The 25,716-nt window shown below is 48.5% G+C and overlaps 1 protein-coding gene across 10 annotated transcripts in view; it reads right to left on the bottom strand.

Annotated features, from left to right (window-relative positions):
- The window catches only part of magi1b (membrane associated guanylate kinase, WW and PDZ domain containing 1b), a 369,840-nt gene that overhangs the window by 82,672 nt on the left and 261,452 nt on the right, over positions 1-25,716 (bottom strand). For 7 of the 10 annotated variants that reach the window (XM_078414550.1, XM_078414547.1, XM_078414545.1 and 4 more), the window contains exons 4-9: positions 24,900-25,103; positions 22,824-23,022; positions 12,933-13,015; positions 9,034-9,069; positions 4,136-4,193; positions 2,273-2,352 (exon numbers count right to left, since the gene is read on the bottom strand). In XM_078414550.1, coding sequence (XP_078270676.1) covers positions 2,273-2,352; positions 4,136-4,193; positions 9,034-9,069; positions 12,933-13,015; positions 22,824-23,022; positions 24,900-25,103 — 660 coding nt within the window. The remainder of the gene's footprint in view (positions 1-2,272; positions 2,353-4,135; positions 4,194-9,033; positions 9,070-12,932; positions 13,016-22,823; positions 23,023-24,899; positions 25,104-25,716) is intronic. The other 3 variants (XM_078414549.1, XM_078414544.1, XM_078414541.1) reach the window with 2 other exon arrangements.

Genomic DNA, 25,716 nt, shown 5'->3' with positions numbered 1-25,716 from the left:
CAGTGAAGAAAGCGAATGGTATGTTGGCATTCATAGCAAGAGGATTTGAGTTTAGGAGCAGGGAGCAGGGAGGTTCTGCTGCAGTTGTACAGGGCCTTGGTGAGACCGCACCTGGAGTATTGTGTGCAGTTTTGGTCTCCTAACCTGAGGAAAGACGTTCTTGCCTTAGAGGGAGTACAGAGAAGGTTCACCAGATTGATCCCTGGGATGGCGGGACTTACATATGAGGAAAGACTAGATAGACTGGGCTTGTACTCGCTGGAATTTAGAAGACTGAGGGGGGATCTTATAGAAACATATAAAATTCTTAAGGGGTTGGAGAGGCTAGATGCGGGAAGATTGTTCCCGATGTTGGGGAAGTCCAGAACCAGGGGTCACAGCTTAAGGATAAGGGAGAAGTCTTTTAGGACCGAGATGAGAAAACATTTCTTCACACAGAGAGTGGTGAGTCTGTGGAGCTCTCTGCCACAGAAGGTAGTTGAGGCCAGTTCATTGGCTATATTTAAGAGGGAGTTAGATGTGGCCCTTTTTGCTAAAGGGATCAGGGGGTATGGAGAGAAGGCAGGTACAGGCTACTGAGCTGAATGATCAGCCATGATCATATTGAATGGCGGTGCAGGCTCGAAGGGCCGAATGGCCTACTCCTGCACCTATTTTCTATGTTTCTATGTTTCTATGTTTTGCATTCCACAGATGCTTCTTTACCTACCGAATGTTTCCTGCATTTTCTGATTTTATTCCTGTTTTCCATCATCTGCAGTTCTTGGAAATGATTTTCATTTAGCGTAGAACACGCCTGAACAAACCCACAACCCTGTACGTCTTTGGAGTGTGGGATGAAAGTGGAGCACCCGGAGAAAACCGAGGCAGATCACAGGGAGAACATACATACTCCGTACAGACAGCACCCGTGGTTAGGATTGAACCCGGGTCTCTGGAGCTACAAGGCAGCAACTCTACCGCTGCACCACTGTGCTGCCCCCTATGGCCAGCATGGTGACAATGCCTTTGGCGATGAAGAGTGCCCAGATGACCGGAGGCGAGGAGATGGCATGTAGGGTTTGCAGCAATAGTGGCACCCAGCCTCGCCACGGTGGCGCAGCGGTAGAGTTGATGCCTTGCAGCGCCGGAGACCCGGGTTCGATCCCGACTACGGGTGCTGTCTGTACGGTGCTGTCTCCCGCAACCTGCGTAGGTTTTCTCCGAGATCTCCAGTTTCCACCCACGCTCCAAAGACATACAAGTTTGCAAGTTAATTAGCTTGGTATTAATGTAAATTGTCCCTCGTGTGTGTGTAGGATAGTGTTAGTGTGCGGGGATCGCTGGTCGGCGCGGACTCGGTGGGCCGAAGGGCCTGTTTCCGCGCCGTATCTCTAAACTAAATGTGGCGGAATCCTCCTGCCCGTCTGCCGTGCCGTGCCTTGCCGAGCCACACCGTGCTGTGCCGTGACAGCGCACTGATGCCTGCCTCTGCCCCAGCTCCACAAGCTCATCACCACACCCAAGTCACCCCAGCGCTGTGCCAGTTAGATCAGTTTAGTTTATTGTCACGTGTACCGAGGTGCAGTGAAAAGCTTTTGTCGCGTGCTAACCAGTCAGCGGAAAGACAATACATGATTACAATCGAGCCGTCCGCAGTACACAGATGCATGATAAGGGAATAGTGTTTAGTGCAAGGTAAAGCCAGCAAAGTCCGATCAAGGATAGTCCGATCGTAATGCAGCGCCGCTCCCTGGCTGTGGTAGGATGGTTCTGTTGCCTGTTAACAGCTGGGAAGAAACTGTCCCTGAATCTGGAGGTGTGCGTTTTCACACTTCTGTACCTTCTGCCCGATGGGAGAGAGGAGAAGAGGGAGTGGCCGGGGTGCGACTCGTCCTTGATGATGCTGCTGGCCTTGCCGAGGCAGCGTGAGGTGTAAATGGAGTCGGTGGAAGGGAGTAGGAATGAACTGCAGATGCTGGTTTACACTGAAGAAAGACACAAAAAGCTGGAGTTACTCAGCGGGACAGGGGGCAGCATCTTTGGAGAGAAGGGATGGGTGAGGTTTCGGGTCTGAAGAAGGGAGGTTGGTGTGTGTGTGTGTGTGTGTGTGTGTGTGTGTGTGTGTGTGTGTGTGTGTGTGTGTGTGTGTGTGTGTGTGTGTGTGTGTGTGTGTGTGTGTGTGTGTGTGTGTGTGTGTGTGTGTGTGTGTGTGTGTGTGTGTGTGTGTGTGTGTGTGTGTGTGGTGGTCTGGGCTGCGTCCACAATTCGCTGCTCGGAGCCACAAACCTACCCTCTGCTTGTTGCTGGAGGTGCTTTTTGCGCTTGGCCTCAGCTACTGGATTCTCATACTGCGTCTTCCTATTGACGTGACTAATGAGAGGGAGAGAGAGGGAGAGAGAGGGAGAGAGAGAACGATCTGTTAGAATACAAACAAGCTTTTTCAAAGAAATATCTAATTTAGGATAAGTACGCCTGCAGCAATTTCAAAAGCTGACAGGATAAGTATATGTTATGCATTTATTCCTTTAAAAAAAAACCTCTGCTTCAACAAAAGCATGTGCCCAAAGAAATCCAATGTTATGTTTCAACTGTTTTGTGCTCAGCCAGGTACGGTCCATATGAGCTAGTTCACGGAGCTGACAGTGCATGAAAGCAAAGTGGAATAGAGTCCTACAGCATGGAAACAGGCCCTTCGGCCCATCCCATCCATGCCGACCAAGATTTCCCATCTCATCCAGTCCTATTTATCCGCAAATAGACACAATAAACTGGAGTAACTCAGCGGGACAGGCAACATCTCTGGAGAAAAGGAATAGAAAGGAACTTCTAGCTCGTCTAGCTCCTTGGACTCTTTCAAGGATTTAATTGATTCCAGTAGCTTATACTGAATCTTGCCTCCTTGTGTCAGACCAAAGACCAAAGGGGAATCGCATAGGCGAGGAGAGAGGGGCGTCGCGTCTAAAGAACGCGACTGCTGGAGGCCTATAGCAGCCTGGGGCTTGCCAGGATTGGGCACCGCTCATAAGTACTAGAGCGTGTACTGGACTTCGGAAATGCTGTCAAACATGGCGTCAAAATATGGCGTCAAAACATGACATCTAAACATGCAGGCAAAACATAGAAACATAGAAAACAGGTGCTGGAGTAGGCCATTCGGCCCTTCGAGCCTGCACCGCCATTCAATATGATCATGGCTGATCATCCAACTCAGTATCCTGTACCTGCCTTCTCTCCATACCCCCTGATCCCTTTAGCCACAAGGGCCACATCTAACTCCCTCTTAAATAGAGCCAATGAACTGGCCTCAACTACTTTCTGTGGCAGAGAATTCCACAGATTCACCACTCTCTGTGTGAAAAAAAAACTTTCTCATCTCGGTCCTAAAAGACTCCCCCTTTATCCTTAAACTGTGACCCCTTGTTCTGGACTTCCCCAACATCAGGAATAATCTTCCTGCAACCAGCCTGTCCAACCCCTTAAGAATTTTGTAAGTTTCTATAAGATCCCCCCTCAATCTTCTAAATTCCAGCGAGTACAAGCCGAGTCTATCCAGTCTTTCTTCATATGAAAGTCCTGCCATCCCAGGAATCAATCTGGTGAACCTTCTCTGTACTCCCTCTATGGCAACAATGTCTTTCCTCAGATTAAAAACATGGTGCCTCGTGCCTGTGGGCTCGGTAGACTATTTCTGTAGATAGATGCAGAAAGCTGGAGTAACTCAGCGGGACAAGCAGCATCTCTGAATAGAAGGAATGGGTGACGTTTCGGATGGAGACCCCTCTTCAGAGCCTTCTGAAGAAGGGTCTCGTCCCGAAACATCACCCATCCCTTCTCTCCAGAGATGCTGCCCGTCCCGACTGAGTCACTCCAGCTTTTTGTGTCTATCTTCGGTTTAAACCAGCATCTACAGTCCCTTGCTACACAATACTGTATTGATTGTATGAAAGGAAGGAATATAAGCACAGTTTACGGTTTGATAAGTCTCAGGTCCATCTTACTGGATGTAATATGGGGATGAAATGAAGAGATATGGCTGAAGGAATAGTCAATGGAGCCACACATTTTTTTTAAAGTAAAAATTGGATGACATTTTTCCCCTGCTGATAATGATTTTGATTTAATGACTGTTGGCTATGTTTCCAGTTATACTTACTCAACGTAATAGACACCGTAGACAGGATCATCTATTTTCTCCCATCCAGTGGGCAACTCTAAAGAGACAGAGAGAGACACATTCTATGAAGAAATTTGCTGATTTATACCAAGTAATATTAAATGCATTTAGTTCATGTTCATAGGTGACAGTAGCAGAATTAGGCCATTCGGCCCATCGAGTCTACTCTGCCATTCAATCATGGCTGATCTATCTCTCCCTCCTAACCTCATTCACCTGCCTTCTCCCCATAACCCCTGACTCCAGTACTAATCAAGAATCTGTCAATCTCCACCTGTAAAATGTCTATTGACTTGGCCCCCACAGCCGTCTGTGGCAATGAATTCCATTGAATTAGGATAAAGAAACACTGAGGTGAAATTCTACATTTTATCAGTATCAGCACGGTACCAGCTAAGGGATTCTGGTCAGCTTTCCTCATGTATTCCACTTAAAGATTGAGCGACGTTCTCGACCTGAAACGTCACCTGACCCTTCTTTCCAGAGATGCAGCCTGTCCCTGCTGAGTTACTCCAGCAATTTGAGTCTATCCTGGGTGTAAACCAGCATCTGAAGTTCCTTCCTACACATTTAGCCTCCTCCACAAGGAATTTCAAACACAGGGTTGCAACTAAAACTCCCTCGGTCTTTCACACTTATCATTCTCACAGCGTTGGCCACTTTATGAGGTCGAAACAATGAACAGGGCAACCTGTTGCAAGAAGAAACCTTCCGAAGAAGGGTCTCGACCCGAAACGTCACCCATCCCTTCTGTCCAGAGATGCAGCCTGTCCTGCTGAGTCGCTCCAGCATTTTGTGTCTACCTGCAACTTTCTGCAAACTAGTTTAGTTTGCCACTGTGTGAGAAAGCTGGAAATGTCAAGCTAAATTATTCAGGCGCACTTGCCGATAGGTACATTATATAACTATCATTTAACTTTCTTGGAAACGGAGATGTGTCAGGAGTTGTGAAATTTGTTCAAGTTCCCAAGTTATAGGAGTAGAATTAGGCCATTCGGCCCATCGAGTCTACTCCACCATTCAATCGTGGCTGATCTCTGCCTCCTAATCCCATTTTCCTGCCTTCTCCCCATAACCCTTGACACCAGTTTTAATCAAGAATTTGCCTGAAAAATATCCACTGACTTGGCCTCCACAGCCCTCTGTGGCAATGAGTTCTGATTAAACAAGTTCCTCCTCACCTCCTTTCTAAAAGAGCGCCCTAATTTGCAATAAACTGAAATGCTGCCTTCAACTGGAATCCATTCCCTTGCCTTATTCACCCTTGTTCATACTTGCAATAGATATAAAAACAAAATAAGTGTCCACTCTTTCATAGTTTTATTTTCTGATTTCGAATGGATTGGAAGATACAGTATGAAAACAGGCCCTTCGGCCCTGTCCTCACACTAGTTCTATGTTATCCCACTTGCACATCCAACCCTTACACATTAGGGGCAATTTACAGAGACCAATTAGACAACTAACCCGCACGTCTTTGGGATGTGGGAGGAAACCAGAGCACCCAGAGGAAACCCACATGGTCACAAGAGAGAACGTGCAATTTTTCATCAGATCTGCCGAAATTTTGTCATTACCCGAGTTCTACTTTTCTTTTGAATAATTCCACAAGCACAAGACTTTGGTGCAACTGAGCGCAAGGCGTGTGCACTGATCTTTACAGACAAAATTCTGACCCAGGAAGACAGGGAGGTGATACGGTCATAGGTGATAGGAGCAGAATTAGGCCATTCGGCCCATCAAGTCTACTCCGCCATTCAATCGTGGCTGATCTGTCTCTCCCTCTCAACCCCATTCTCCTTCCTTTTCTCCCCATAAACCCCTGACACCCGTACTAATCAAGAATCTGTCTATCTGTGCCTTAAATATATCCACCGACTTGGCCTCCACAGCCTTACGCGGCAAAGAATTCCACAGATTCACCGCCCGAGAGGAGGAAGGGTTTTTTTTAGACACCTCTTCAGTAACGTTGCAGTGGCCTAGATTTGAGAAATGGGTCAACCCAAGAAGTGTGTCAAAGGCTGCTGTCGTGATTGGCATTTTCTATTTTAGCTTTACCGCGATCCACAAGCCGGTGACTGGGACATGTTGGGTTGCCTGATCCTCTCTGGTAATCCCTTGCCTCCCTTCTCTCGAGGATCACTCAGCACTGGCTGACATGTTTCCCCCTGACTTGCATGACCGGGGTGACATTGTCTTACAGGAGAAATCCCTTCACAACTGACCAGGTTTTTTTTTTTTTCTCAGGCAGCCTTTTTGTATTTGTGAAGGTGACGGCTGGCGTTGCTGGAGTAAAGAACATTTCCCAACATTTTATTCTTCTAATTTAGCTTCTGGGCATTCCAGCTTTCCCACTCACAGTCATAGAGTCATACAGCGTGGAAACAGGTCCTTCGGCCCAACTTGCCCACACTGGCCAACATGTCCCAGCTACACTAGTCCCACCTGCCCCATATCCCTTGGTCCATATCCCTCCAAACCTGCCCTATCCATGTACCTGTCTAACTGCTTCTTAAACATTGGGATAATCCCTACCTCAACTACCTCCTCTGGCAGCTTGTTCCATACACCCACCACCCTTTGCGTGAAAATGTTACCCCTCAGATCTCTACTAAATCTTTCCCCCTTCACCTTAAAGTCAAGTCAAGTCAATTTTATTTGTATAGCACATTTAAAAACAACCCGCGTTGACCAAAATGCTGTACATCAGATTTATTCACAAAATGCTGGAGTAACTCAGCAGGTCAGGCAGCATCTCGGGAGAGAAGGAATGGGTGACGTTTCGGGTCGAGACCCTTCTTCAGACTGATTGTACCCCTTCAGATTGTACCCCTGCTGTACATCAGTTCAGGTACTAAGAAACGAACATACAATGGCACACAAACATAACAGCACATACATAAACAGTTCACAGCGCCCCCTCAGAGGGCCTCAAACGCTAAAGGTTGTGCTTCACCCCTGAGTTTCCAAACACACACGCCCCAGCGTTGCAGCTCCCTTACGGAATTTGTTCTTCTATCCCTTTCTCTCAGACATTGTGGGCCGAAGGGCCAGTTCAGTTTTATGTTTTTCATCTTGTTAATTACTATCCTTCATTTCCAGTAGTGTCGCATCTGGAATGCACCTTGATGGGTTTTTGTATAATCGCAATGATAATGAGCCGGGCCCAGCTTGTGACAAGCGATGCTGAGCCTGGCTCGGCAGTGCGGTGTTTATAAACCCATTGGCAGCAGTGTGTGGCAAACGCTGCATGTGATGGGGTGGGATAATATCACCAGCATTTGCTGGGGAGGCAGGCAATCCAAATATGCACTCGGCTAACCGCAGAATTATGTACCTGCGAGGGCCAAATTTGCAGGTTGTAAATTCTGAAGAATAGCAATTCTGACAGACTCTGTTCCAAATCACACCAATCTCCCAACCACTGCATTATAATTAACTTGCGAGTTTGTATTGTATAACTGCAAATTAAAGGATCTGAACTGCCATACTTACAGTAGGCTCTCTCTCTCAACATCGACACACCCGCACACACACACACGTACGCACACACACACAAGCACATGCACGTGCACGCACACACACTCAACATACGCACACACATACATGTATGCACTCACGCAATGTCCGCACACGCACGTACGCACATGTCCACGCACACACACGCACGTCGGGGGGGCGTCAGAGAATGGGGGGGCGGTCAGAGAGAGGTGGAGGGGCGGTCAGAGAGAGTGGGGGGCGGTCAGAGAGAGAGAGGGGGGTGGTCAGAGAGGGGGGCGGTCAGAGAGTGAGGGGGTGTTCAGAGAGAGAGGGGGGGATGTCAGAGAGAGGGGGCGGTCAGAGAGAGAGGGGGGTGGTCAGAGAGGGGGGCGGTCAGAGAGTGAGGGGGTGTTCAGAGAGAGAGGGGGGGATGTCAGAGAGAGGGGGCGGTCAGAGAGAGAGGGGGGTGGTCAGAGAGGGGGGGCGGTCAGAGAGAGAGAGGGGGGTCTGTCAGAGAGCTTCGTAACTTTATCGGCACCAGAAACATGACAACACGTATGTAATGCCTAGGTGAGGTCTGCTACATGATTTGACCGGGTTGTCTGCAAAACAAAACATTTCACTGTACCTAGGTACGAGGGTTGCCAACTTTCTCACTCCCAAATGATGGACAAAAGGTGACGTCACCGCCGCGCGCCCCACGTGACCTCACCCAGCCAGCGGCCACGTGCTCCCACTCCACCAATGGCGGCCGCTCGGGTCGGGAGGCGTGTTGCTACGCAACCTCCGTTAGGCGGCGCCCGGGCCTACAGTGTTTCGGGCCCACAGTGTCCGGGCCCACAGTGTTCGGGCCCACAGTGTTCGGGCCCACAGTGTTCGGGCCCACACTGTCCGGGCCCACAGTGTCCGGGCCCACAGTGTCCGGGCCCACAGTGTTCGGGCCCACAGTGTTCGGGCCCACAGTGTTCGGGCCCACACTGTCCAGGCCCACAGTGTCCGGGCCCACAGTGTTCGGGCCCACACTGTCCGGGCCCACAGTGTCCGGGCTTACACTGTCTGGGCCCACACTGTCCGTGCCTACAGCGGCCTCCGGGCCTACAGTGTCTGGGCCAACAGTGTCCGGGCCTACAGCGCCCCCCCCCAGGCCTACTACAGGACAAGGGCGGTCCCGCACGGGGCAAACCAATTTAGCCCAATCTACGGGAATATGGGACAGTTGGCAACCCTACTAGGTTCACATGTGAGAACAGAGTATCATGGAATCATTAGATTAAATACACAACTAAGAACGTGGAACCTTTTTCATCACAATAATAAATAAAACACCGGGATTAAAGCGCGACTATATAGTAAAACATGAGTCACTGCATGCCATGCCATGCTCCGTAATGAATTACCTATTTCACTGTCCAGTTCTTCAGTGTGTACCCCTTCTTCTCCAAGGCAAGTGCACCAAGCAAAGGGCAGAAGAAAGCAACAGAAAATAATTTAGCTTAAATTAAAAGTTATAGCAACAACCAGAGACCCAACTCCGAGTGGCAGTAGCATCGCCCAACCGGTTACTTTAGGAGAAAGCGTGCAACACAAAGCATTGCGGCACGGTAGCGCAGCGGTAGAGTTGCTGCTTTACAGCGAATGCAGCGCCGGAGACTCAGATTCGATCCTGACTACGGGTGCTGTACTGTAAGGAGTGTGTACGTTCTCCCCGTGACCTGCGTGGGTTTTCTCTGAGATCTTCGGTTTCCTCCCACACTCCAAAGACGTACAGGTATGTAGGTTAATTGGCTGGGTAAATGTAAAAATTGTCCCTAGTGGGTGTAGGATAGTGTTAGTGTACGGGGATCGCTGGGCGGCGCGGACTTGGAGGGCCGAAAAGGCCTGTTTCCGGCTGTATATATATGATTTGAAAACGACAGATCTTCCACACCATTAAAGTTACTGCCTCCATTTCATCTTGCCTTCCCAAATGGCCTGGTGAACTGCTGTTCAGTATAGAGAGAAATAGTACTCATAGAGGCAACATGAGTCATATCTGCAGGGAAGTTCAAACAGTAAATGGGCTTTACTGTTTAGTTTAGTTAGGAGATACAACGCGGAAACAGGCCCTTCGGCCCACCGAGTCCGCGCCGACCAGCAATCCCCGCACACTAACACTATCCTACACACGCCGGGGACAATTTTTTACATTTATACCGAGCCAATTTACCTACAAACCTGTACGTCTTTGGAGTGCGGGAGGAAACCGGTGCACCCGGAGAAAACCCACACAGGTCACGGGGAGAACGTACAAACTCCGTACAGACAGCGCCCGTGGTCAGGATCGAACCCGGGTCTCTGGCGCCGTGAGGCAGCAGCTCTACCGCTGCGCCAACGTGCCGCCCCTTTCAATGCTATTTCTTCTAATGTTTCAGTATTAATGGTATCTTTGCTTTTTCCATAACATTTTTAATACTTTAGGCCATGTAGTGGCTGTTACTTGTTTTTGAAACATTGTTAATTTTCCTCAAATGTTGTTTTGCTTGTAAAGTTCTCTGGATGGACAGAGTAATGGAGGCCAGGTAAAGAGGTAAATATAAATGAATACCAAAGGCAAAGTCCAAGAAAGGTATCCCATGAAAGGAAGCCCAGTCGAGAAAATAAAAATATAAAATCTACTTCATGCTCGAAAGTTATAAAGCTATTTCATTTATTTAAAGTTCAAAAGATGACATTTAAACAAGGGTTATTCTTTCAACCAGAGATAGAGATTTCTAGGGTCACCAAATCAAAGTGTTACCATAAACTGCTAAAATTATCAAATTATTTGTGTTAATTTGATCATGGACATTTTCAAAATATTTATATCACATTATTTCTAATTATTTTTCAACCTTTCTTTCTGATTCACAGCGCTCGTAAAAGCAGGTTTATGGCCACCTTAGTAAGAAGCATTGCATTAATCTTCCAAACAAGGTTCTGTCTCATCATTACATTTCCAAAACACATCTGATCAAACTCACAAACGACATTGTGCGACTGTGATAAAGATAACCGAACGTTCATCATCTTTCTCGACCTGCCTGCATTTTACTTTCCTTTAGACTTTGGAGATACAGTGCTGAAACAGGCCCTTCGGCCCACCGGGTCCGACCCGACCAGCGACCAGATCGGACACTAGTACCATCCTAGGTACACTGGGCATAAATTTACAATTTACTGAAGCCAATTAAACAACAAAACTGTACGTCTTTTGGAGTGTGGGAGGAAACCGGAGCTCCCAGAGAAAACCCACGCGGTCACGGGGAGAATGTGCAAACTCCGTACAGACAGAACCCGTAGTCAGGATGGAACCCGGGTCTCTGGCGCTGTGAGGCAGCCATTCTACCGCTGTGCCACCGTGCCGCCCTATTCTGTAACCGCAGGATCATATCCCAATACCGTTTGACCATAACCTAGTTGTGTGGGAACAGTGTTTGCCTGGTCTCTTCCTTATGGACACAGTCCTCCCTTTGACCGTGCGCAGTGGGGAGGAGAGAAAACCTCGCAACGTCCCTCAGAGACGCTGCCCGACCCGCTGAGTTGCTCCAGCACTTTGAGTCCCACGCAGGATTCCAGTATCTGCAGTGCTTTGTGTCATTAATATTTTCAGGAAGGAAATGCAGATGTTAGTTTACACCAAAGATAGACACAAAGTGCTGGAGTAACTCAGCGGGACAGGCAGCATCTCAGGAGAAAAGGAATGGGCGACCTTTTGGGGCGAGACCCTTCTTCGGGCTCGACCCGAAACATCACCCATTCCCCTTCTCTCCAGAGATGCTGCCTGTCCCGCCCGTTGAGTTAATCCAGCATTTTGTGCCTATCTTTGGCATCAATACTTGTTTGATCGCAGCCATGTGAAATGCCCAGTCACTCCTTTGCTCCATTAAAGATGCTGTGTGAGTGGAAATTTTCTGTTTCTACTTTCACAGGACATTAACCGGTGAAGTATTCGACAACACCAAAAATCTTTATTACCGACCATAAATAAATAAACATCGCAAACAATCCTCATGAACTGTAAGATCATTAAAACTGCAGGCGGCCATCAGCCTTGTCCCTGAATCTGTCATCTACGTTGACTTTCAGAATTTCAATAGACAATAGACAATAGGTGCAGGAGAAGGCCATTCGGCCCTTCGAGCCAGCACCGCCATTCAATGTGATCATGGCTGATCATTCTCAATCAGTACCCCGTTTCTGCCCTCTCCCCATACCCCCTGACTCCGCTATCCTTAAGAGCTCTATCCAGCTCTCTCTTGAATGCATTCAGAGAATTGGCTTCCACTGCCTTCTGAGGCAGAGAATTCCACAGATTCACAACTCTCTGACTGCAAAAGTTTTTCCTCATCTCCGTTCTAAATGGCCTACCCCATATTCTTAAACTGTGGCCCCTTGTTCTGGACTCCCCCAACATTGGGAACATGTTTCCTGCCTCTAACGTGTCCAACCCCTTAATAATCTTATACATTCAGTGAAGTTATTGATGTTTTTGAACAGCTATTAATGCAGTTTCAAAAATAAAGCATTTAGACTTTAGACATAGAGTGAAAACAGGCCCTTCGGCCCACCGAGTGGGCGCCGACCAGCGATCACCCCGTACACTAGCACTATCCTACACACACTAGGGACAATTTAGATTTAGATTTTTAGATTTTTTTTAGATTTAGAGATACAGTGCGGAAACAGGCCCTTCGGACCAACCGAGTCCGCGCCGCCCAGCGATCCCCGCACATTAACACTATCCTACACACACCAGGGACAATTTTTTTTTTAACATTTACCCAGTCAATTAACCTACATACCTGTACGTCTTTGGAGTGTGGGAGGAAACCGAAGATCTCGGATAAACCCACGCAGGTCACGGGGAGGACGTACAAACTCCGTACAGACGGCGCCCGTAGTCGGGATCGAACCTGAGTCTCCGGTGCTGCATTCGATGTAAGGCAGCAACTCTACCGCTGCACCACCGTGCCGCCATTTACAATTTTACCAAAGCCAATTAAACTACAAATCAGCACGTCTTTAGAGTGTGGGAGGAAACCGGAGCACCCGGAGAGAACCCACGCGGTCACGGGGAGAAGGTGCAAACTCTGAACAGACAGCACCCGTGGTCAGGATTGATCCCGGATCTCTGGCGGTGTACGGCAGCAACTCTACCGCTGCGCCAGCATGCATTTAAGAGCGTGTCTGGCAGCAAATACATTTTGAGCATCAAACCCTTGCGAAGAAAAGCGTGAATTATTTCCAAGCGGCACGAATCAGTACGTTTGCCTCTTACCGTCATCTTCACATTCCTCCAGTGGCTTTGGCTGCTTGTTCAGGCACCTTGGATCAAGCCATGATGTGGTCTTCGTATTATGGCTGTGGAAGAACGTATTTTAACAATTAATACTCTACATCGGCCAGGATAAAGGTAATGAATGTTGTCCTATTGTTAATGTTGCATATTCACACAAAACGCTGGATCAACTCAGCGGGACAGGCAGCATCTCTGGGGAGAGGGAATGGGTGACGTTTCTGAAGAAGGGTCTCGACCCTAAACATCACCTATTCCTTCGCTCCAGAGATGCTGCCTGTCCCGCTGAGTTACTCCAGCATTCTGTGTTTATTTTCTGTGTCAACCAGCATCTGCAGTTCCTTCTGGCACACAGCATATTCACAACCTGTCTTCTCGGATCGAGTTACATAGAACAGTACAGCGCAGGAATAGACCCTTAGGCCCACAATGTCAGGACAGCACAAGAACAGGCCTGAAGAAGGGTCCTGACCCAAAATGTCACCCACCCTTGTTCTCCAGAGATGCTGCCTGGCCCGCCGAGTTACTCCAGCACTTTGTGTCTATCTTTGGTAGAAACCAGCATCTGCAGTTCCTTTGTACTCAAGAACAGGCCCTTCGGCCCACAATGTCTGTGCCGAACTTGACACCAAGACCTTTCCTTATCGACCTGCACATATTGCATATCACAAGATTCCCTGCATATCTGAAAGTCTCTTAAATGCCACTGTCTTGTCTGCCTTGTGTGAGTGGGCGGATACATGGCAGATGCAGTTTAATGTAGATAAGTGTGAGGTTATTCACTTTGGAAGTAAGAATAGAAAGGCAGATTATTATCTGAATGGTGTCAAGTTAGGAGGAGGAGGAGTTCAACGAGATCTGGGTGTCCTAGTGCATCAGTCAATGAAAGGAAGCATGCAGGTACAGCAGGCAGTGAAGAAAGCCAATGGAATGTTGGCCTTCATAACAAGAGGAGTTGAGTATAGGAGCAAAGAGGTCCTTCTACAGTTGTACCGGGCCCTGGTGAGACCGCACCTGGAGTACTGTGTGCAGTTTTGGTCTCCAAATTTGAGGAAGGATATTCTTGCTATGGAGGGCGTGCAGCGTAGGTTCACTAGGTTAATTCCTGGAATGGCGGGACTGTCGTATGTTGAAAGGCTGGAGCGATTGGGCTTGTATACACTGGAATTTAGAAGGATAAGGGGGGATCTTAATGAAACATATAAGATAATTAGGGGATTGGACACATTAGAGGCAGGAAACATGTTCCCAATGTTGGGGGAGTCCAGAACAAGGGGCCACAGTTTAAGAATAAGGGGTAGGCTATTTAGAACGGAGATGAGGAAGAACTTTTTCAGTCAGAGAGTGGTGAAGGTGTGGAATTCTCTGCCTCAGAAGGCAGTGGAGGCCAGTTCGTTGGATGCTTTCAAGAGAGAGCTGGATAGAGCTCTTAAGGATAGCGGAGTGAGGGGGTATGGGGAGAAGGCAGGAACGGGGTACTGATTGAGAGTGATCAGCCATGATCGCATTGAATGGCGGTGCTGGCTCGAAGGGCTGAATGGCCTACTCCTGCACCTATTGTCTATTGTCTATTGTCTATTGCCTCCACCACCAATGCATTCCGGGCACCCACCACCCTCTGTGTAAAAAGGCCGGCCCCATGCATCTCTTTTAAACTTTGCCCCTCTCACCTTAAAGTTCTCCCTTCTTGCCTTTGCCATTTTCACCCTGGGAAACAAATTGTGACTGTCTACCCTATCTTTGCCTCTCATGGTTTGAAACGTCTCTTTGAAACGTCTATTCTCAACGCCCGACACGCCACAGAAACCGACCCAAGTTTGCCCAAGTAGGGTCTCGACCCGAAACGGCACCCATTCCTTCTCTCCAGAGATGCTGCCTGTCCCGCTGAGTTACTCCAGCACTTTGTGTCCATCTTCGGTTTAATCCTGCATCTGCAGTTCCTTCCTGCACACTTTCCTTTTATCTAATATATCGTCTAATCCAGGCAGCATTCTGGTAAAACCTTTCTGCACCCTCTCCAAAGCCTCCATATCCTTCCTGCTGCCAAGTGTAAACTCAGCACTTTTACTCCAGAGATACTGCCTGAGCCGCTGAGTTAATCCAGCACTTTGTGTCTACCTTCGGTGTAAACCAGCATCTGCAATTCCTTCCTGCACATGTTAAAACATCTCCCTTGGTCCTAAAAGGTGACCAGATATGTTTACACACCAGTGAACCTGTGGAGGACATAAGTGTTAGTTTGGAGATACAGCTTGGAACGGGGCCCTTTGTTCCTACTTATTGATGCAACACGGAATCTTACTTCAAAAACAAATTATCTTTCAAAACATACTCGGGGCGGCACGGTGGCTTTGCAGCGCCGGAGACCCAGGTTCCATCCTGACTAGGGGTGCTGTCTGTATGGTGTTTGTACGTTCATCCCGTGACCTGCGATGGGGGTTTCCTACTGAGATCTTCGGTTTCCTCCCAAACTCCAAAGACGTACAGGTTTGTAGGTTAATTGGCTTTGGTATAAGTGTAAATTGCCCCTTGTGTGTGTGTAGGGTAGTGTTCAAGAGAGAGCTAGATAGAGCTCTTAAGGATAGCGGAGTCAGGGGGTATGGGGAGAAGGCAGGGACGGGGTACTGATTGAGAATGATCAGCCATGATCACATTGAATGGCGGTGCTGGCTCGAAGGGCTGAATGGGCTACTCCTGCACCTATTGTCTATTGTCTAAAGTGCGGGGATCGCTGGTCGTTGTGGATTCGGTGGGCCGAAGGGCCTGTTTCCGCGCTGTATCTCTAAACTAAACTAAAGCCAAATTTCACTGATCTTTTAAACTAAATGACGAGCACAATGGTGTTTCATAATGCAATTATGGGCTGCAAAAGGCAAAATGATTCAAGATTTTGTTTAAACAGCTGGATGGGGTAGATAAATGTTTAGTTGCTGGCTCCTTAGCAGAAATTCTGATCATACAATTAATTAATTCTAAAACAGCAACTGAACATTAGAAACTTTTAATATAGCTACTTCAATGACACTGACATCTTTAACACTGATCTTCAGAGAAGGAAGACATTTAAAATGCTGCTGGTGATGCACTAACAAACTATTTAAAAAGAAAAAAATCACAGCATTGAAGTCACATTTATATCAAGAGGACTGGTATACAAAAATAGGGATGTGATGCTGAGGCTCTATGAGGCTCTGGTCAGGCTGCATTTGGAGTACTGAGAGCAAAATATGGGCCCCATATCTGAGGAAGGATGCACTGGGTCTGAAGAGGGTCCAGAGGAAGTTTACCGTGTGCCTTCTTTGCCACTCCATCTACCACCTGCAAACTCCACACAGGCAGCACCCAAGATCTCAGGCGCCGCGAGGCAGCGGCTCTAACAGCCGCGCCACTAACACAAGTTTCAAGATGAATTCAAGGGAGAGTTGGATATAGCTCTTAGGGCTAATGGAATCAAGGGATGTGGAGAGTAAGCAGGAACGGGGTACTGATAACCAAATATCCGTGGCCTCCTTTTGCTCTGGTTTATTTCATTCACATGTTTAAACTATAATGTTGTATTCCTAATGTTTTAATGTTTTAAGCTTTGTTGTTAATTGTTTACTGTATGTCCGTGTTGTTACTTGCGAGCGGAGCATTCCTTGTATGTGTACATACTTGGCCAATAAACCTATTCGATTCAATCCGATTGTGGATGATCAGCCATGATTATATTGAATGGTGGTGCTGGTTCGAAGGGCCGAATGGCCTCCTCCTGCACCTATTTTCTAAGTTTCTAAGTTATTCTTTTCAAAAAGCCAGTTGCAAGAGAGAACAGCGCCAAAAAAAACAGAAAGGAGAGGAGTAAATCTTCACAGAAGATATAATTGGTTGTGTTTTTGGTCAGCTGCAAGACTGAGTGCTCACTTCAAAGACGGCTGGCAATGGGCATCAATGCACTTTTTGCTTCTGTCAGAATGCAGCTCAATGAGATCGTGAGCCCCTGGGTAACAGAGGGCTGACAGCTGCCGATGACTTTGAAGAAATCTCACCAGGACAGCAAAACCAAAAGTTGAAAGCACATTTCTTTAAAATATTTTTTTTTTGCCTTCACAGAATAAAATAAAATAGGGGCGGCAGAGTTGCTGCCTTACATCCCCGGAGACCCGGGTTTTTGATCCCGACCTCGGGTGCTGTCTGTACGGAGTTTGTACGTTCCCCCCCAGACCTGGGTGGGTTTTCTCCGGGTGCTTCGGTTTCCTCCCACACTCCAAAGACGTACAGGTTTGTAGGTTAGTTGGCTTCGGTAAAATTGTACATTGTCCCTAGTGTGTGTAGGTTGGTGTTAATGTGCGGGGATCGCTGGTCGGCATGGACTGGGTGGGCCGAAGGGCCTGTTTCCGCGCTGTATCTCTAAACTAAACTAAATAAAGATTTCAGCACATGCAGTAGATTAGAGCACAAACTGAATTGCTAACCCTTGAAATGAAAACTAACATTGGTAAAATAATCTGTGCATATCTATTCCCCCCATGGGTTAATACACCTGGCATGTTACCATGCTGCAATACTCTGTGATTTGATGATTGCCGCGCCACTAACACAAGTTTCAAGATGAATTCAAGGGAGAGTTGGATATAGCTCTTAGGGCTATATCATCTTATCTGGGGATCTTATCGAAACGTATAAGATTATTAAAGGGTTGGACACGTTAGAGGCAGGAAACATTTTCCCAATGTTGGGGGCAGTCCAGAACAAGGGGCCACAGTTTAAGAATAAGGGGTAGGCCATTTAGAACAGAGATGAGGAAAAACTTTTTCAGTCAGAGAGTTGTGAATCTGTGGAATTCTCTGCCTCAGAAGGCAGTGGAGGCCAATTCTCTGAATGCATTCAAGAGAGAGCTAGATAGAACTCTTAAGGATAGCGGAGTCAGGGGGTATGGGGAGAAGGCAGGAACGGGGTACTGATTGAGAATGATCAGCCATGATCACATCGAATGGCGGTGCTGGCTCGAAGGGCCGAATGGCCTCCTCCTGCACCTATTGCCTATTGTCTATTGATTGATTATGTTGGAAAATGCACTACTTTGTTGAACAGTGTAAGGCATATTTTATTTTCTATCCAAAAGAGCCTTTGTTTAATGTTTCAGTGTAAAAGGTTCACTCTTGTTGACCTCTTACTGGGCACTAGGGTTGCCAACTTTCTCTCTCCCAAATAAGGGACAAAAGGTGACGTCACCGTCCCGCGCCCCACGTGATCTCACCCAAGTCAGCGGCCACGTGCTCCCGCTCCACCAATGGCGGCCGCCTGGGCCGGGAGGCGGGTTGCTACGCAACCTCCGTTCGGCGAACACACTCAGCCCCGCTCCCCGAACACACTCTGTTAGCCTACACTGTCCGGGCCTACAGCGGCCCCCTGGGCCCACAATGTCCGGGCCTACAGTGTCCGGGCCTACAGTGCCTCCCGGGCCTAATATGGGACAAGGGCATCCCTGTGTGGGACAAACCAATTTAGCCCAATATACGGGATGTCCCGGCTAATACGGGACAGTTGGCAACCCTACTGGGCAGTGTGGCAGAGTCCCTTAAGATTAAAATATTTTTAGAGAATCAGTGGGGAAACAGGCCCTTCGACCCACCGAGTCCATGCTGACCAGCGATCACCCCGTACAATAGCACTATCCTACACATTACAGACAATTTACAGACCTACAAACCTGTACTCCTTTTGAATGTGGGAGGAAACCGGAGCACCCGCAGAAAACCCACGGGGGTCACGGGGAGAAGGTACAAACACGACGCAGTCAGCGCCCGTAGTCGGGATCGAACCCGGGTCTCCGGCGCCGTGAGCCAGCGACTCTACCGCTGCGCCGACATGTTGAAGCCTCTGCATGAACATGTCGAACCCATTTTCCGGGAAGCCAGATCCTGAGCACGGAGCCAAGGAGCCGAGCGAGACTGAGCGAAACGCTCTCAGCTCCACATGAATTGAACATGAAGTGTGAATGTACAAGAATTATAATGACTCTGGAACAGTGGGAGACTGAGAAAAAATTCCAAATTAAGCAGAACGATATTGATGAAAAATGAATAGATGCCCAATGCCCAAACAATTAACAAAGTGTGGGGATGTGATCCGTTGCCAACCTCTCAATATGAATTGACAATTGAGACACTTTTATTTTCCATCTCCATTCACTCTCCATTCATCGGTACTTGGCGCCATGCTCCCAGTCCAATAACGACCCCAGTCCAAACGCTCAAGATTTAAGAATAAAAAATGCTCAAGATTTACGATTTACGAGTCTGAAGAAGGGTCTCGACCTGAAACGTCACCCGTTCCTTCTCTCCAGAGATGCTGCCTGTCCCGCTGAGTTACTCCAGCATTTTGTGTAAGATTAGATCAAGATTTAATCTTGGATTCAAACGTCTGAAGGGGCAGGTCAGTGGCACAGCTGGTAGATGTGTTGACTCACAGCGCCAGGGACCCGGGTTCGATTCTGACCTTCGGGTGCTGTCTGTGTGGAGTTTGCAACTTCTCCCTGTGACTGTGTGGGTTTCCTCCGGGTGCTTAAGGGGTTGGACAGGCTAGATGCAGGAAGATTGTTCCCGATGTTGGGGAAGTCCAGAACAAGGGGTCACTGTTTAAGGATAAGGGGGTAGTCTTTTAGGACCGAGATGAGAAAGTTTTTTTTCACACAGAGAGTGGTGAATCTGTGGAATTCTCTGCCACAGAAGGTAGTTGAGGCCAGTTCATTGGCTATATTTAAGAGGGAGTTAGATGTGGCCCTTGTGGCTAAAGGAATCAGGGGGTATGGAGAGAAGGCAGGTACGGGATATTGAGTTGGATGATCAGCCATGATCATATTGAATGGTGGTGCAGGCTCGAAGGGCCGAATGGCCTACTCCTGCACCTATTTTCTATGTTTCTATGCTCCGGTTCCCCCCCCCCATGCCCAAAGGTGTGTTGGGTTTGTACCTAAATTGCCCCTGGTGTGTGGGGAGCGAGTGAGAAAGTGGGATAAGCGTAGAATGAGTGTGGACAGGTGGCGTGGACTCGATGGGCCAAAAGGCCTGTTTCCCTGGCGTATTTTTAAAGTCAAGCTAATTGGCCTCTTTAAAAAAAAAAACATACCTCTAATGCGCAGGGAGTACATGAGAAAGTGGAATAACGTGGAACTAGTGTGACTGGGTGATCGATGGTCGGCGTGGACTCGATGGGCCGAAGGGCCTGTTTCCATGCTGGATCTCTAAACTAAACTAAACTCTCCAGGATCTCAGTCTATCCTCTAACACCTTCTCCAGCCAAACCCTCAACAACATTAGAGTGTATTGTGAAGAAGTCCTTAATGGCGGCACTGCCCTAGCAGCTGCTGCTCACCTGCGGTCCATTTGTCTTTGTGTTTTTGTTGGTTTTTTTTTGGTCTTAATTGTAGTTGTGATGTGGTGTTTTTGTGTTTGTGTACTATGTGTGTATGTGGGGGGGGAGGGGGAAACTGTAACATTGTAAATATGTGTCCCTTCCGAACGGAGACCCGACCTTTGTTTTCTGGGCCGTGTCTCCGTTCCAGCTGCGGCCTACCATCGGCCCAACTCCTGGAGCTGTCGGCCTCCAGGGCTCTGGTTCGCAGAGCCCGCGGATCGGACTTACCACCACCGGAGCCGGCCGTTTTCGGAGGCTGCGGGAGCGGCTGCGACTCGCCTTAGGCTCGGGCCGCGTGGATGCCGACATCGGGAGCTCCGGCAGCGGCAGCGGGTTCGCCCGCCCCGGATCGCGGGGCTTGGGTCGCGGACATTTCACCGTCCGGCGCGGCCTAAGATATGCCGCGGGATATTTCTCTGCTGGGCGGGGGCTTCAATGTCGGGAGCCACGACCGCCCCGGCGTGCAGCAACAGCGGCAGCAGCAGCGTGTTCGCCCGCCCCGGATCGGACTTATCATCGGCGGAGCCGGCCGTCTTCGGAGGCTGCGGGAGCGGCTGCGACGCGACGCGCCTTGGGCTTGGCCCGCTGTGGACCGTCCGGTGCGGCCTGCAACCACAACAACCTGACCGCGGGCGAGGACAGCAGGAGAAGGGAAAGAGATTGTGGCCTTCCATCACAGTGAGGAGAGAGAGGACTGGAGGAGGAGACTCACTGGGATGGATGTTTCTTTGATGGATGTTTCTTTTTTGTGTGTTTTTGGGGTTGTGTGGTTTGAGTGCCTGTTTGATGCTTTTATTGTTGGACTGTGTTTTGGGGGTTTTGGGGTTGGGTAATTTGGGTGCCTGTTTAGTGCTTTTATTGTTGGACTGTGTTTTTGGGGTTTTTTTGGGGTTGTAATTTAATGCTTATTTAATGCTTTTGTTGTTGGACTGTGGGTGATTGAATTAACATTTTGTTCAAGATGGCCGCGCCGTTGTGTCTGGCTGCCTGCCACTGTATGTTTCTTTTTTTTTCCTAGTCAGATGTGCAGCACTTTGGTCAACGTGGGTTGTTTTTAAATGTGCTATACAAATAAATTGACTTGACTTGACTTGACTTAATCTCTATGAATACAATTCACAATTTTGTATTTTATTCAAGAGAGAGCTAGATAGATCTCTTTTATTTTATTCAAGAGAGAGCTAGATAGAGCTCTTAAGGATAGCGGAGTCAGGGGGTATGGGGAGAAGGCAGGAACGGGGTACTGATTGAGAATGATCAGCCCTGATCACACTGAATGGCGGTGCTAGCTCGAAGGGCCGAATGGCCTATTCCTGCACCTATTGTCTATTGTCTATTGGACTGAGATGTGATCCCATTGACAGATACAAGAGAGAGATCATGGAGCTCTTTTTGAATGAATGAATAAATAAATGAAGTCACAGTGAGATTCTTTGTTTTGCGTATCCAAGGTATGTAAAGAGTCGCCCATAAAGGGCGCGGACAGAGTTACAAAGTATCCCCTGCCAGGTCCTCCATTGCTCTTCCGTCTCCCCCCCCCCCCCGGATCCTCCTTCATTCTCTCCCCCCTTCCCCTCCACCCCTCTCACAATGGTCCCCCCATGCTGGGTCCTTCATTCTCTCCCCCCCCTCACGGCAGTCCCCCCACCACGGTTCCCCCTTCGTTTAATGGTCAGGATGAGGGCCCTGCTGTTCTGGTCGCCTGATTGCAGCACCACAAGAACAGTGGGGAAGAAGGCACGGTGTAGGAAGGAACTGCAGATGCTGGTTTACACCGAAGATAGGCACAAAATGCTGGAGTAACTCAGCGGGTCAGGCAGCATCTGTGGAGAAAGGGAATGGGTGACGTTTCGGTCTTAAGTAGGGTCCCGACCCGAAATGTCACCTATTCCTTTCCTCCTGAGATGCTGCCTGTCACGTTGAGTTAGTCCAGCATCATTTGTGTGCTTTTGTGAAGAAGTCCTTAATCTCTATGAATACACTTCACAATTTTTTATTTAAAAAGAAATTCGGCCCATTTGGTCCACGCCGACCAGTGATCCCCACAGATCAACACTATCCTATACCCACTAGGTTTACAGGTTTCTTTACAGGTTTATGGCTTACACGTTACAAAGAAGTTGGAATAATTTTTTTTAAATTTTTAATTTAATTTTTTTTTTTAGAGATACAACACGGAAACAGGCCCTTCGGCCCACCCAGCGATCCTCGTACATTAACACTATCCTACACACACTAGGGACAATTTTTACATTTACCCAGCCAATTAACCTACATACCTGTGCGTCTTTGGAGTGTGGGAGGAAACCGAAGATCTCGGAGAAAACCCACGCAGGTCATGGGGAGAACGTACAAACTCCGTACAGACGGCGCCCGTAGTCAGGATCGAACCTGAGTCTCCGGCGCTGCATTCGCTGTAAGGCAGCAACTCTACCGCTGCGCCACCGTGCCGCCCATAATGAGGAAAGTACTCACTCTATAAAGTAGACTTCTCCGTTTTCGGTGAATGCCATCTCCAAGTTGTCGGGCAGAGGGTCGAGGTTATCGACCGCGTGGTCCGCGTGGTCAACTTGCTGTTGCGGCAGCTCTGCCTTGTGGTTATTGGAACTGGTTACGTTGCTGTACAGAGGTGCTGCTTCTTTGGGGAAGGTGTGTTCGTCTTGTTCACTAGAATCTAATAGCAGTCAGAGAGACGCAGAGTCACAGAGTCGTACAGCGTGGAGACAGGCCCTTGCCCACACCGACCAACATGTCCCACATGCCCGCATTCGGCCCATATCCCTCCAAACCCGTCCTATCCACGTACCTGTCTAACTGTTTCTTAAACGTTAGGATAGTCCCATCCTCAACTACCTCCTCTGGCAGCTCGTTCCATACACCCACCACCCTCTGTGTGAAAAGGTAACCCCTCAGATTCCTATGAAATCCTTTCCCCTTCACCTTAAACCTATGTCGTCTGGTCCTCGATTCACCTACTCTGGGCAACAGACTCTGTGCATCTACCCGATCTATTCCTCTCATGATTTTCTTCACCTCTATAAGATCACCCCTCATCCTCCTGCACTCCAAGGAATAGAGACCCAGCCTACTCAACCTCTCCCTGTAGCTCACACCCTCTAGTCCTGGCAACATCCTCATAAACCTCCTCTGTACCCTTCCCAATCAGCACAACATTAAAAAATATCACACAATAAAAGCACCCGCTGACTGGACAACACGCAACAAAAGCTTTTCACTGTACCTCGGTACACGTAACAGTAAACTAAACTTAACTCGTGCAGTCGAAAGTGAATATGCATCATCAGCGGACAGAGTTAAGATTTACGTGTTCAACCTTTTGTGTACAAAATCTTGGGAGGAATAGATCGGCACAGTCTCTTGCCCAGAGTACAGGAATCGAGGACCAGAGGCCATAGGTATATGGTGAGGGGGAAAAGATTTAATAGGAACCTGAGGGGCAGCTTTTTTTACACAAGGGGTGGTGGGTGTATGGAACGAGCTGCCGGAAGAGGTCGTTAAGGCAGGGAGTATCGTAATAAATTCTATGATAGCACCTGCCTCGATGACCTCTTCCATTAGCTTGGACCATACACCCACCACCCCTTGTGTAAAAACAGGTTTGGACAGTCACACGAATAAGATAGGTTTGGTGGGATATGGGCCAAATGCAGGCAGGTGGGACTAGTGTAGATAGAACACGGTGGCCAGTGCGAGCTAGTTGGGCCGAAGGGCCTGTTTCCACGCTGTATGACTATATGACTCAAACTGAAATGTCACCTATCCATATTCTCCAGAGATGCTGCCTGACCTGCTGGGTTATTCTAGCACTTTTGTCAAACTTTAGAGTCATACAGCGTGGAAACAGGCCCTCAGGCCCAACTTGCCCGCACCGACCAACATGTTCCATCTACATTATTCCCACCTGCCTGCATTTGGCCAATATCCCTCTCAACCTGTCCCATCCATCTACACGTCTAAATGTTTCTTAAACATCGTGCTAGTATCTTACGCACAAGGGACAAGTTACCGAACCCTACAAATTAACCTACAAACCCGCACGTCTTTGGGATGTGGGAAGATTCCACCGGAGCAGGTGGTGGAAACCCACGTGGTCACGGGGAGAACGTGCAAACTCCACACATGCAGCACCTGAGGTCAGGATGGAACCCAGGTCCCTGGCACTGTGAGGCAACAACTCTACCGTTGCACCACGGTGCCGCCCGAAACAAAGCTGTGAAGAAGCTCGGTTTTTGGCCTGTTGACAAGATCGCTTGAAAGCCAAGATGGACGATGAAGGATAGATGCAGATGGAGCCAAATGGGGGGAAGGAGTGGGAGGGAGGTTGGAAACACGCAGCTGGAAGTTCAGTAGTGGACAAAGGAAGGAACTGCAGACGCTGGTTTAAACCGAAGACAGACACAAAATGCTGGAGTAACTCAGCGGGACAGGCAGCATCTCTGGAGAGAAGGAACGGGCGAAGGGTTCGGGTGGAGACCCTTCTCCAGACTGAGAGTCAGGGGAGATGGAAAGGTCTGTACGCGGCCGGTTTACCTGTAAAACTGCTATTCATGTCAGGGTTTTCCTCATCATCTTCATTCTCTGGTTGCTCTACGCCAGCGTTTTGCATATCATTGTACGACTTGCTGCGTTTGGGGGTCGGCTTTGAGCCAGAGTGAGGGCTTCGCAAGGCATCACTCGTGATCACTTCCCTGTTGTGCGGTTGGCTGGGAGGCTTCGGCGTTCCATAATAGTTACCTAGCGCAGGGTCAAATTCACACGTTAAACCGACAAACGTTCGCAAGTTGGAGAAATAAAACCACGCCCATCGTGGGCGCCACGGTGGTGCACGGTTGTTGCCTCGCAGCGCCGGAGACCCGGGTTCGATCCCGACTACGGGCGCTGTCCTTACGGAGTCTGTACGTTCTCCCCGTGACCTGCGTGGGTTTTCTCCGAGATTTTCGGTTTCCTCCCCCACTCCAAAGACGTGCATGCTTGTAGGTTAATTGGCTCGGTACAAATGTAAATTGTCCCCAGTGTGTGCAGGATATTGTTAGTGTGCGGGGATCGCTGTATCTCTAAACTAAACTAAACACTCACACTTTCAAAATCAGGTTTTGCTTGAGGGTGACGGAAGAGGCAGATACAACAGTAGTGTTTAAATGGCATTTGGATAGGCACATGGATATTCAGGGAATGGAGGGGTATAGATCACGTGCGGGTGATTAGTTTATCGTTGCATTTTGCTAGACACAGGCACTGTGGGCCGAAGGGCCTGTTCATGTTCTCCGTTCTATGATTATATTTGCGAAGGTGCATGAGTTTTGGAAGGAACTGGGGTTCAACAGAATAGGCCACGCACTTGGGCGTC

Source organism: Rhinoraja longicauda, chromosome 17, assembly GCF_053455715.1.
Source record: "Rhinoraja longicauda isolate Sanriku21f chromosome 17, sRhiLon1.1, whole genome shotgun sequence".
Lineage (NCBI taxonomy): Eukaryota > Metazoa > Chordata > Chondrichthyes > Rajiformes > Arhynchobatidae > Rhinoraja > Rhinoraja longicauda.
This window is presented reverse-complemented; position numbering and strand designations above follow the sequence as displayed.